Source organism: Gopherus flavomarginatus, chromosome 4, assembly GCF_025201925.1.
Source record: "Gopherus flavomarginatus isolate rGopFla2 chromosome 4, rGopFla2.mat.asm, whole genome shotgun sequence".
Taxonomy (NCBI): domain Eukaryota; kingdom Metazoa; phylum Chordata; order Testudines; family Testudinidae; genus Gopherus; species Gopherus flavomarginatus.
In genome coordinates, this window is record NC_066620.1 from 147,971,649 (window position 1) to 147,985,952 (window position 14,304).

At 38.0% G+C, this 14,304-nt stretch overlaps 1 protein-coding gene across 9 annotated transcripts in view; it reads right to left on the minus strand.

Annotated features, from left to right (window-relative positions):
* The window catches only part of ANKRD6 (ankyrin repeat domain 6), a 176,670-nt gene that overhangs the window by 41,637 nt on the left and 120,729 nt on the right, over nucleotides 1–14,304 (minus strand). For 8 of the 9 annotated variants that reach the window (XM_050949266.1, XM_050949267.1, XM_050949258.1 and 5 more), the window contains one exon: nucleotides 12,208–12,479. In XM_050949266.1, coding sequence (XP_050805223.1) covers nucleotides 12,208–12,327 — 120 coding nt within the window. In that variant the 5' untranslated portion in view covers nucleotides 12,328–12,479. Of the gene's footprint in view, nucleotides 1–12,207; nucleotides 12,480–12,694; nucleotides 13,080–14,304 lie in introns of those variants that run through there. The other variant, XM_050949263.1, reaches the window with a different exon arrangement.

Genomic DNA, 14,304 nt, shown 5'->3' on the forward strand with positions numbered 1-14,304 from the left:
TTTCAGACAGTAGTTGAACTGAATAAGCTTTTAGACTGTTAGCAATAAATGATCCACTCAGTATTGGCAACAAGGGACTCCATCCAAAGCCACTAAAGGCAACAGAAAGTTTCTCAATGAGTTCAGTGGGCTTTGCATCAGGCCCTAAATGTTTGTGTTCTCATTTTTAACTTAGTTTTCTTTTGATTGTATTGTCTTGAGTATCTCTTATTTTTAAAGAAAAAAATGTTTTCAAACTGGAGAAATATAAAAATAATTACTAAAAGTACTGATTTTTATTTTATTTCGGTACCTTTTTAATTTAATAATGAAGGATTATTTTCAAGATCTGTTAATAGTGTGTGCTCAAGCTGAAACCTTATTGACAGCTCTATGACTATCATACTATATGAAGTGGCACCAATGACAGACTAGTTATAATGTAACGAGTTGAAAGATTTAAAAAATAAATAAATCAGTGAGTTAGCTACAAAGCAAAGTGATTATAACCATTCCATTGTGCAATTCAATTTTATAGATATGATTTTAACTGTAAGATCTGCAGAAAAGCTATGCTCTGTTTTACCGTGAAAAACATACTTTATCAACCCATGATACTGCAGTGACTATGTCAAAACAGCCAGCACTATGCTAGCACTGCATCTAGCAAATCTGGTTTGTGTATAACAGATAAATTACACACTCATGTGTTTAATACTACACAGATTTTTCCTTGTCACATTTATTCTCACCATTAAGTTCAATGAGCCCACCTGGAACATGTTATGCAGTCCCAGCGAATCCCAGTATCAAACTACACACATTACATTGTGATAAGCGCCAAAGCAAACTTAGGTCAACTCACCCCAAACCTTCTTACTTAGGTCAACTCACCCCAGCAGTGAAGATAAGCCCTTGGAGAGGTGGAATACCGGAGTCGAACAGAGAGCACTCTGCGGTCGATTTAGTGGATCTTCACTAGACCCGCTAAATCGACCTCCGCTGCAGCGCTGATCTCCTCGTAGTGAAGACAAGCCCTCACTGTGCTTACCTCCTAGGATTGCTGGTTGGGTGAGTCTTCCTCGTTTTAACAGAATGATTGTTAGGTTTAGCAGATTTCTCCTGTGTTCTGTCAAACAGAGAATAGCAATAACAAAAAAGCATGTGTGACCGGAATCCTAGTGGGGAGCCAGCTGTGGTCACTCAGTTAGGGTGAACTGCAAAGAATGGGGAAGACAATCCCCCAAAAGCTTAGATTTACCAAACCAGCATAAAACAGCTTATTTATTACTTCACTGGTTACTCAGAAGTCCTAACAACACAGTTCCCTTAAAAAGTGATCCAGCCTCATGCCTCCATCCAGGTACCCACGCCCAATAGGATGATTTCTGAAAATCTTATTTCATAATATAAAAGAAAAGGTTCTACCAATCCCAAAGGACCGGACACCTTACTGCCCAGGTTAGTGAATGTTTCAGATCTTACCCAAATACACGCTACAGCCAATTCTTATTAACTAAACTAAAATTTATTAAAAAACAAGAGAGAGAGAGTATGGTTAAAAGAGCAATATACATACAGACATCAGTTCAATTCTTAAGATGCAGATTCATGGCAGAGATGGTGAGCTCTGTAGTTACAAAGAGTGCTTTTAGTAATAGTTCACAGGTTATAATCCAATGTCCAAATATCGTATTTGGGGTATACCAGCATAACTGGGACCTCAGTCTTGCAACAAACTTCCCCTGATGAAGCCTAAGCAGATCTGAGATGACAGAATCAGGACCCAAGGATCTTTTATACAATGTCATGTCTTTTGACAAGTTGAGAGTTCAAAAGGTAATTAACATGACTTTGACGGCGGTCCATCACTGGTACTTAGCTACAGAATTAACATAAGGCAATTTGCTTATTCTTCTACCACTCACAGTTTATTTGCTATCAGGGTGGATTTGATTTAAATCAAATATATTTAAATCATAATTTAAATCATGATTTAAATCACTAGTCAGGAAGACTTGATTTAATCATGGATTTCTACATGAAAGTGCATTCTTGTTGGTTGTTATCTTAATACATATTCTTCACAACTCAGAGATAGATGTAGGTTTTGTTTTTAAAAGGTACACACTATACGTTTTTTAAGTGATTTATTTAAAAAACTTTTCAGATTAGTTTTACAGCTATATCAGAAAATGAATGATTGTTTGGTTATTTCATTTACCCAAGGTAATTGAAGCAGATATTTATTAAATCATTGGGAAGAGAACTATCTCCAATTCAACAGGTTACTCATTAATATTTGGAGGATCTTCTTGCCATGCTGTATTAGGAGGAGAACATCACCAGACAGATATTTAAATTCTATTTAACTAAAACAACAACATTATGTATTCTGGATTTTTTTCTTCAGTAGCAAACATATAATATTTTAACAAAACAAGCATATGAATTTTTGAATGTAGTTAAACATTCAAGGTTTTTTAAAATCAGGTTTGTTTTTGTTAAAATTGTTTTTAACTAAAATAGTTAAATGAAATATTTTTTTAAAAACAAAACAAAAATTTAATTGACTCTGTCAGCCAGGTCAACATGAGAAACTTAAAATATTGGCTTCTGCAGCTAACTCAGTCGTCTTCACCTTCATTTTCCCGTTTGTTCATAATCTGGAAAAGAAAAACAAGCTTTCCTGCTTTTCCAAGTCCCAAACGATGTCTCAGTTTGAAATGAATTAGTCCAAAGGAAGAAAATATTCTTTCTATACCGGCAGAAGAAGCCACTGCTGTTAAAAGTGAGATTATCACTTCAACACTTTCTGAATCAAAGTGTTTTAAGTGACTTCTACCAGTTCACTGGTGTGACTTTCTTTAAAACACCATCAGCAAATATATATTTCTTGAATGGTTCGCTCTTAGCTCTAAAGTTTATTATAGTTAGCACTATGGAAGGATGATTGCTGGATGTCCATGTCATAGCCAATTCCTCTTCTTCAGCAGTTAAGATTTGACCCTGACTATTCTCAGTAGTATTGAGAATATTTGCAAGAAAATGAGCAGGCGATAGTGCTTTTCCCCTTCATTTTTTAAATGCCTATAATTTAACAATGTCATTGAATATTTCTTTTTAAGATCTCACTCAGTTCCTTCCAAATTTCAACAGCATCACAATAAAACAGCTATTTCCCTGCATTTTGTTCAAGGCTACAGAAATAGGCTTCAGGGTACTCAGCATGTGTTCAACATTTCTCTTAAGCCCAATGTTGAGAACTTTGGCTGTGACGGTGCCATCTATTTTTTCACAATTTTGTTCACAAACTGTCATCAGATAGGCCAGTTCTTGATATAGTGCTCAAAACAGTCAACAGCTGAGTTCCAGCGCATGTCTGTTGGGAGAGTTAGCTTGGTTTCTCCCACTTCTTTCAGAGCAGCTGCTGCAAAGTGGTTTTTATGGAAGTATTTTGCAATTTCAACGTTACCTTTTATTTCTGGAACACTGAAGTCTTTGGCTAGGAGGTGCATCAAATGAGTACTGCAACCATGTGTTATTAACTTGGGACTCTCTTCACTCTCTTCTAAATGTCTTCTCATCTTGGAAACATTTGCAGCATTGTCTGACCAAGCTGCATACTAGACATTTGAATTTTTGTTCACAGTCTGTTATAGCTTTTACTGCTACTTCTTGTAAGTATTCTGCTGTGTGCGTATTTCCTGATGCATCATTTCTGTAAGAAAGACATTCCCTTCCTCTGTTGTCACACAAGCACGTACAACAGAACCATTGTGGACATTGCTCCACCCATCAAGACTCAGGTTAACAATTTCACCCTCTAAACCTTTTGCACACTACTCAATGTCTCTTTCATACACTTTATCCAGCAATTTCCCTGCCACATCTGCTCTGCTGGGTGGACTGTATTCTGCTCTTAATGACTGAACCATGTTAATGAAGTGTGGGTTCTCAATCATATGGAAAGGAGAGTTTGTTGCATAAACAAACCGGGCAATTTTTTCATCAATTACCTCTTTCTGTAATCTGCTGGTTCTTATCACAAACTTATCGATGGATCTTTGTGGATGATGGAGATTTTTTTCTTTTGCTACAGGTTATATACTGTGGCTATGTGACATACACGGTGTGACTGAAACACTATCATTGGCAGATTAATCTGAAACTATAGAAAATGATGGTGATCTTGAAGGTGGGTAGTCTTCAGAATCCCATATGTTGAGGATGGATGATTCTAGAAAAAAATAAGTCAATGCAGTTATTTAATTATTATTATCATACTGCTCATTTAGTATTACTCATTGCATTCACTGACACTCAGTACTACTTTAAAAGTGAAATTGTAAAAGGAAGATCTGCCTATTTCAGCTATTTATTTTTTATCACAGCTGCATCTAAAATGATAGTACCATAGTACCATAGAGTAACAAGTATATTTTTTGCTCAAGCATGAGAATTCAAGAATAGTCCAGAAGGAAGACAGGCAGTCCTTCAGGAAGAAGTATGAAATAAAAAAGTTTACCAACCTGAAGATCCTGTAGTTCAGACATGTTCCTTTCATCATCTTCAGTGCAGCTTCCTCCTGAGAAGGAACACTTCTCATGATGTTGTTTCATTCAGGAAACCAGGCCTTGCATTTCTTTGTTGCACTCTTTGCATTTTGCACGCATTCCTGTCTTATCCACAAGTAGAGGAACTTCATTGAAATATTCCCAAACTGGGTCTCTTTTACAGCTTGCTGCCATTATTGGTTTTCCCTTCTAGTGAGAGAATGGTATGATAGATCTCCAATCAATGAAGGCTTCACTTAGAAAGACCTCCTCGCTTCTGGAATATGCTGCTCAAACAGTTTCACTTTTGTTTCTACTGCCAGTCCCTCTCTTCTCACATTTATCTCCAGGCTTCTCCTCATCCACATCTATTCCACCCACAAACATCTTCTATTCATTGAACTTTTTGAAACTTTTCACTTTTAGAGAGAGGTAAGGGATTGACTCTGTGTATACAAATTTGCAGACGGACAATAGGATTGAGGTCTGTTATTTCTCACCTCTATATATTATATATTATGTTGTATTATATTATATTAAAACATTTATGCTGTTAACAAGCATGTTATCTCTAGAGACACAAATCCACAGTTTGAGAACTGCAAAACTAAGCATCTCTGATGGTATCTTCTAGATTGAGCACTGAGTCCCATTGGGTAGATAGAAAGATTAACCTAAATAATCTATACAGAAACCACTGGAACCGCATAAGATTGGGTCCCTAATCCATGAACTGTTGGAACTCATTTACAAAACTTTTCTTAAAAATTACATGAATATATTGTCTCATACTATAGAATTAGAATTTATAATCTTATTCCATGATGAGATATCTTTGATCTTTAATGTATCTTAATTAAAATGATCTTTAGATAGGTTTTCTCCTAAAAAGCATTTTATCAAAAAAATTGGATTTAAATAAAAAAATTGATTTTTATTCACGCTGTTTGTTATACATTTCAAAGAGCAACCAGTGAAAACAAGCCACCTCAAAACTTAAGAGTAAACCTCTCTGATGTCACGTCTCAGATAACCTTGGGCCTCATCCTCCAAACACTTAATACACAGCATAGTCCCAACTACTGTGATTAGTCACAGCGGTGTCAAAAAATAATTCTGTGACTTCAATGGACTCGCAGTAGTAGGAACTACACTCAATAGTTAGAATGTGCAGAATTAGGTTTGTAAACTGTAAGCTCTCAGAGTTAGCCGTATGTCTCTCCTCTTTCTGAGGAGCATCTAGGATACCCATGACACCAGCTACAAATGCAAAACACAAATCACATGAGTTAAAAAAATGTTAGAACGGGATTAAGGGTTGCTATGGAAAGCACTCAAGTCAGAAAATGCCAAAGTTTGGGTTGACTGCATATCCTTCACACATGCAGTATGACACATTCTTTAATTACAAGACCATATATTATTATTTCTGCCAGTTCGCTGTCTCATTCAGTGAGTAGGTCACATGGTGCCAAATAGAGGGGAGAGCTGTTCAATATTTATTTGTACCCTCACTGTTCAATAAGGAAAGGTCATCTCATGCACTGTGCACTCTGCAAGACAGGCTGTCTCCAGACACCTACACAGCCAAGCATCCTTCACTACACAATGTCCATCCAAAGCTGGACATACTTACAAACAAAAAAGGCCTTCTAAAATGAAACTTCAGCTGTTGCTCCATGTGGCAGCTATAACAGCAGTAATCAGAAGTGGACATAGAACACTAACACTTACAGAATTCACTCATGCCAAATCAAAGAGAAATAAAACGTCAATTTAAAACATTCATCCATTAGTAACTTTCCTGAAAGTTAGTTGTGTCACAAACTGACAAAAAGGCAAGAAATTTAAAATGAAGGTGAATACTACTCCCTAACTCTGGGGAGAAAAGGCAGAGTATAGTATCATTTGAAGAGTTTGACTGAGCAGGGTTTTTTAATTTTGGCAGCATACATGTCAAATTATTTTTAAATGACCCAGTCTATTGGATCAAACAGCCCATATTTTCAGATTGATTGATTTATTTTTTAAACTCAAAAAGTAGCTCATGAAAAGACTTAAGGTCCTAGAGGCTGAAGTCTTGTATTTATTCCCAGAGCAGGTAACGCACACTAAATGGGAGTGCAAGCTTCCCCATGGTGTCACACAAATATACCTAAACTGTGTCCTACAGTAGCAATCAACTTGGATTTCTGAGCAAGGAAATTGCCTGCTGCTTTTTGGTTCTATTGTGTTCAAGGAAACAGGGCTCTGTGTACATTTTTATAGATACACAGGACTGAATTACAGAAGTACCTGACTTGCATCATCAATTTCTCCTCCTAACAGAAACAACCCATCACAATCCAAAATACTGGCTAGCCACTCAGGCCAAAAGGGACAACAGTACAAATAGAATCTTATGAGGTTCAAGGGGAGAGAATTGTCAAGAAGTGTTGGCTGGGACCAAGGGTGGGGCTATTGATGTGTACCTGTAAAAGAGGGGTATTTTTGTTCCTACCCTGTTCCAGCAGGTACTCTGATTTTTGCTCTGTGGTAGCACCTCACTGTTTGTGGTGACTGCCACTTTGCAGCATTAGCCTCATTGGTATTATGTGCATTTCCACAGCAGCACAATAATAATTGTAATGTAAAATGGGAATGGTAGTGTGACATTTTACACCATATTCTTTATGAAAAGATGCTTATGATCTAAATACGACATAACTGAGATATACTTTATGCAAGATGGCTCACATTGGAAAGGTTATAATTTACTGAATGTGATTATCCAATTTGTATTCCATTATCATTTCTGTATCTTGAAGTTAGGAATATTGATAATATATCTGTATTTCAACTATGCTACTTTGGGTGATGCCCGCTGCTAACACTTCACGTACAACAATGGAAAAGCCAGACAGGGTGGATGGCCCATCAGCGAGGACAATGTACTATGAAAAGGCTTGGGTCTTCCTGCCGACACTCCATACTGCCACTGACTCATGGATGCTGTGACACTATTAGGTCAGGTGGTCTTGTCACCTGCTACTAAATATTACCTGGAACTTCTTGTAACTTTCCACTGGAAGGGAAAGGTCAAGTTTGGGAAACAAACGATTCCTACCTTATACAAATCCTATATAAGGGGGGAAGGGGAAGAAGGCAAAGGGGGCTCCTCTTCATGGCCTGTCTGCTCAAGGAAAACTGCTAAAGCCACCTGAAGGGAAGGCGGTGGGAAGTCCAGACTGAGACAGGGGTCCAGTCTCAAAAGAAATATAACTGGAACTCTGAAACCTGCCTAAAATAACATTCAAGGTAAGAAATTACATTTTGTAACCTGTTTCTTAAGTATATTGAGCCTAGCTTGCGTATTTTGCTTTATTTGGTCAATAATCTGCTTTGCTCTGTCTGTTATCTCTTATATCACTTTTGTAGTTAAAAAAATTGTTTTATTATTAAACCCAGTTTCTGTAATTTCTAATTGGGGGGGGGAGAAGTTGTGCATATCTCCTTCCACATTGAGGGAGGGGGCAAATTTCATAAACCCTTTGGGTTTGTACCCCTTAAAAGCAATGGCATCAGAGTGTTGGGGTGAGCCCCTAAGGCTAAATCTTTCCAGAGCAGATCTCTTTCTCTCTCTACAGGTGGGCGTGGCCCTGCCTGTGTGTTTGGCTGGAAGAGGCTTGTGAGTCTGACCCAGCAAGGCCAGGTAAAAGGGGACCTAGGCTGGCAGAATAGGCTGACTCAGTTAAACCCCAGCACATCAGGTGACACCCCAAAGGGCCCAAACCCATCACAGGCAGGTTTTACAGTTTATTTTAACTGAATTTTTTGAAAAAGCACAGCACAATAATTACTTCTGCATAGCTGCAGAAATATCCAAACCATGGCACTTGGAAAGCACCATTTACAGTACTTCAGTGTAGAGCCACAGTAACAGGTAACAAAGCCCAGGGAAGTAGAAAAAGGGGAGGAACATATGGCTCAGGCTGTCCCTATTATATTTTAAATATAAAACTTGAAAAGAGTCCGACTGCCCTCAACTCTTATTGACTTCAGTGGAGGTGCTGTATGCATGCAACTCCTATGGACTTCAATGGAAATTGACAGTCTCAGCTGAACACACTCAATTACTAATCTGACTAAAACAAAAGATAAATAAACCTTTGAGCAAACACTGAAGTGGGCATTTCAGCATTAACAAAAATTATATTGAATTTTCTTTCTTTAGTTTTATTCATACTATGCAAACATCTAGCCAGTGCAAACAGCACTTTACATATAGAGGGGAGCGCTAAACGAAAACAGCATTTTGCAATAAAACTTTTGTTTATTGAAGCAGCAATCATGTGACCTTTCATTTTTAGGATAAGAGAATTGGATTGGTATCCCAGCTAGCCAGCATTTTTAATGACTTGGTTTTGAAAGGTAAACAAGTCTCACTTTTACTTGACTAGTGCCCAATAAATCAAGTGAGGATAAAGAACTATAAAGAATTTCTAGACAAAGAGCTTGCTCTAGAGCGCAGCTACTTCAGGCAGGCATAATTCCGCACAGTGTTTTGTGAAGTCAGCCACACTTGCCAGCACACATTTGCAATCTGTTTTGTGTCCTGAAGTGCTACAGAACTTTTCCTTTTCCTCCAAACTCACGGTCTGCTTCTGCACTTCTTACTCCAAGAAAACTCTTGTTGACTTCAACAGGAATTTTTTCTGGGTAAGAGGACAAGATCAGGGCCCCGATTGTGATTTCCTTTAAGGGTAAATCTTATAGAATGTAATGTCAACTCTGACAGCAAAAATTGATGAATGTAAATAAGAGTATAGAGTATAGATCAGGCATAAAATACAGATGTGAATAAACAGATCTTTATTTATGGTTAATTTTGTAAAGACTTTTGTGTTAGGGAGGAAGAAGAGAGAGAGAGAGAGAGAATCTGCGTTTCAGTCTTACTAGAACAATCAGCTATTTCATTATTATTATTATTATTATTATTACGCAAGTTTGAAAAATGTAAATCAGTAATAGTTATGGAGTGATGTGCCACTTGGGATAAACACTAAGCACCAACTAAAGTTCACACAGTAACTCATGCCATGCGAAACTCACCATGCTTCATAATTGGTTATGAACTCCAAACTCATACTAAGTTCACAGATCTTTCCTGTGAACCTGGGCTGATATAGGAATTTGCACCTTGGTTTTGTTGCAAAATCAACACTTTATGGTTGACTGAATTTTGCTTTGAGATTCTAGGCCCATTCAAACATGGAAAACAAAATGGGGAGGATATGAAGCCACATGGATCTAAAACATATATGATCCCCTACAAATGAAATTTGCTGAGTTTTACATAGCTCTAGAATTCACTTGAACTTGTACTCCAAAACAAATTGAATTTCTTTGGTGGACTGAGACATCCAACAGATTTTAGGAACATTATGAAAAGTCAGTAATAAATCAAACCTATATTCAGGGTCAGGTCATAATTTGCACTTCTGCTGCACTCATTGTCACACATGGAAATTGTCAATAATTCAAAGTTAAACTATATTTGTAACAAGTCATTATCCACTGATCTCACATTAGAACCATAGTTTACATTAACTAGTTTCATAGAGTAGTTAAATCAGCTCCATGGTTACGCTGGAAACCATAATGCAGAGCACTGGATTTTGCAGTTGACACTATGTGGAACCAGCATTCAAAATTATAGTAGGGATAAGAGTGTGTAGTGTGCCTGCTGTTCCTTTAACCCTTTCCTTACTGTCAGAGCCTCTTACAGACCTAAAGTTGAGTCCTCTTATTAAAAATCCCACCATCATTCAAATATCTTTCTTTAGCCAGATCATGCCAAGCAAAGATGCTTGGACAACAGTCAAAAGTGAGAATTTTAATACAGCTTTTCACATTCACTGTGACTTTGGCCTATGCATTGAATGTCATCATACCAACAAGAGGCCATCTGGTTATGGTAGATAAACAGGAAAAACCCTGTAAAGTTGATTTTCCCACAGGGCATTCTGGCTTTAAAAATAAATAACTATGATCTAAACATGGCAAAGGGAGCTTCTCAGAAATCAGGTGTCATTGATCGATTAATTTTAATCTATTTTTGTACCATATTTAATATATTCACATTTTCTGTTTAAAACCTACAGACAGCCCTTAGAGCTGTGTTGTGGAGGCTAATATTCACAGTCAAATTGTGTGTTCTCAATTGATACATGAACGTAATTAAAACTAAATATGCCTCAAGGCAGCATTTTGCCAAACAATAAGTCTGTCCCAGATCTGACAGACCTTGCAGGTTTAACCCCACCCACTTCCACCTCCCCAACTAATTTTTTTAGTTTTAAAATTCTGTAGTGGACCACAGACCACTACAGATCTCTCACTCTATCACATTCCCTCTCTCTCATGGCTCCTGCCTTGCACTCAGTCCTGCAACATCCTAACTAGCCTTGTGACTAGGCAGTAGAAAGCTGGCTGCAAGCCTTATTAGCAAGCAAAGCAGGTTCCAGTAACAACCAACTATATACAAAATTACTTGCTGGGGTGAGAGATGCAGTCAGCTCCCTCCCAGGCAGCCACTATTCAGATAAAACATTCCCTCACACATCACTAGGTGTGAGGTAAAAACCCTTGAAGGGTTGGTTGTACGACTTCTCTTCAGCTCCTAGAAGTGTTTTTCCTTTAAATATTAATGACACATTTTCACAGAGAATTTTGGCTTGTGATTTATATGGTGACCACTAGGAAACTTCAGAGGAGGACGGGAGCATTCCAAGTTTTTGTGGTTAAATTTTTTTTAAATAAAATTTAAAAAAAGGGAGTGAGGGGGAAACACCATTTTTCATTAGTATTCCTCTCACATTCAGATTTGATTAACAGAATATTGAGAAAAATCATTTCAGGCTTATTTGTGTTCAGATTCAAACTCTTCCATCTTTAGCTCTGAGACTGAGCAATTTTTCATAGGTCCCTTGCATTATTTGCAATTATTATTTATAACATGGCTAGAGCTGGCAGTAGGTTAGTTTCAATTGCATTTTTAAAATCTTATTATAAGTGTTGTTATAAATCCTTTGATACAGTAGGCCAAATCCTGACTTTCCAACCCTGGAATAGAAAATGAAGTTTATAATCCTCAGCCTTGGAATTGCACTGAGATTGCACATTAAGTGCAGCCAGAATTTAGCCCATTATATCAAAGGACCTTTCTCTTAAGAAACAGTACATGATTACAGCTCACGTACCTTTATCTTACAAGAACAGGTAGCTTTTATTCCTTCCCCTCTGAAGGATACCCTGAGCTTTTTGCACAGCCTCAAGATCTCCCTTCCCCACCAATTTTTCTCTATAGTGATGAATTTTAAAAGCATGTTCATTCCTCAAAGCACATTTTTAAAGTGTCATTTCACAGGCATCCAGCACAGCAAATTTTTAAAGGTCCAGTATGCAGTGATGCTCTGTATTTTCCCCTTCTTGGAAGCAGAGAAGGAAAATAAATGTATTATTTCACGTTAATGCTGGCTAATAAATGCAGATTTAAAGAAAAATCAAAACACTTAATTCCGCCCTCCCCAATATGTTTAAATTTGTAGAGTTACAAAAACATTATCACAGACAATGGTTTAGGATTTACACTAGTTCCCATGGAATTTGTAAAGAGTTTTTCTCTTGTTACCTTGGTAACTGCTACCTTGGCACCCTTGTTGATAAGCTGCACCACATTATCCACTTGGCCTTTGTACGCAGCTATGAGAAGGCGTTCTGAAAGCACGGTGACCGCATCCTGCTGGCTCATGAATTAGGAGAGAAAGGTTTCCAGGGCAAGCAGTGGACAAGTCCCTTCAGTCCAAAACGAAAGCTTCAGATCAGTCCAAACATTGCATGCAGAGGCGAAAAAGGACCCCAGCGCGCTGGAAGGTCAATTTATTACTATGCCATCTTCTGAACCTAGTGATTGGAAAACAAAACTGCCATCAGCAACATTTTGCAAACTGAAACACTGCAGTCACTCATCACTGAACCTCTGAAATGCTCTTGAATTTTCTTCAGATCAGAGGAGGGCTGTGGAAAAAATGATTGAGCATCCTACAGGTGTAACTATTGCATTTCTACATGCAACATACAGGATTTGGATACAACACAGTTTTATTATATCCTCCCACCTTCTCTCTTGTTTCTGCCTCAACCACATTGGCATCAAGGATACAGATAGAATTATGGTCTCGTATAGGTGCCAGCTTCATACCACAGTGATGCTGGAAATAATCCAGAGATAATGCACTGTAGAGAATGCATCGTTTTGTAAAGTACTCCAGGGAGATTATTTGTGAGTCAGATCTTCCCCAGCATTCCCACTCATTCACAAAAGTACTCTCTCTACTGCCTCCTTTATTGATGCACTCACTTTGTTTCTCATAATTTAACCACAAAGTATATTTAAATAAATTTGCCCCTGAAAATTTCTTCCATCTTCAATTTCATCAGGTGTTACACATATTGTAAATTTGCCTTTGCACGGAATTGCATTCATTTATCTGTCCACACTTGCAGCCATTGCTAACACAGAGTACAGCACTGTGCAGATCCTAAGGCAGACAAAGAGCACTGGCACAGCAGTTAGACAGCCAAAAATGAAGTATATTCAGGACCCCTAATTCAAATTCAAAACTCACAAAATCCATACAGCTATTTAGAGTCAATACTAGGTGTAGTGCAGATTTCAAATCATTTTGGTTTTAGGTTACAAGGGAGGATGATAATGATTCAGTTAACTGGAAAACATGTCTCTTATAGTGAACCACATGCTATTCATCAGGAGCAAAGATAGAGTAGTAATAATGCAGGCTACAGAAATAGAATCAACCAGTCTCTAAGTGTATGGCTAACACATCCACGTAAACATAATTCACACGCCTTATAAATCAACAGTCTTAATGCTCAGACCAGATTCCACTGCATTTCCCTAATGCTGGGGAGAGTCTGCAGCCAAATGGGTAACCTAGGGCCCTATTGCAAGACAAAATATGCCAGTGTTCATTCATACAACAAACTAATATCTAGGGTCAAAGTACTGTAAATTTTATTATTCATAAGCCAGAAACTGCTCCTTAGGTAGAACACCTTTTACAAAATTATTGTTTATAGAAGTCCAATGGGGGATGGGGGTAGTGGTGCACATAGCACTTCACAAAACATAGGTAAGACAGCTCCACACCTCAAGGAAATTATAGTCTATCTTGGACAGACACAATACAAACCAGGAAGGGATTGGGCATTTAGCTGGTCAGCCGAGATTGGGAAAAGGTGACAATTGGGAGGGGAAAAAAATATTGGGGACAGCAAAGGGACCTTGATGGGGCATAGGAAGGGGCTGTGTTCGGAAATTACTTACAGCTGAAGACAAAGAACACTGGATGCAGAAAGAAAGAGCAAGATAGTGAAGTGATGAGAGGCGTGGGAATAAAGTTGGGGGCAGTAGAGGAAGATTATAGCTGCAGCATTTTTTGGATAGACTGGAGAGGTAAAAGGCAAAAAGGCCAGAAAGTGGGAGGCTACAGCAGTCAAGACAAGAGAGAACTTAGGTGTGGTTTAGGGTTTTAGGTTGTGGAAATGAAGGAGGGATTGATTTTAGCAATATCAAGAAGTGAGATGGTGGAGGGGCATCCACAGTGAATCAATTGAAAGGCAGGTAGACATGCAAGATTAGACAGAGTTTGACAGGTCAGAAGTGAAGCGGTACAATAGATTTGCAAGATGTCATCATAAAGGTGGT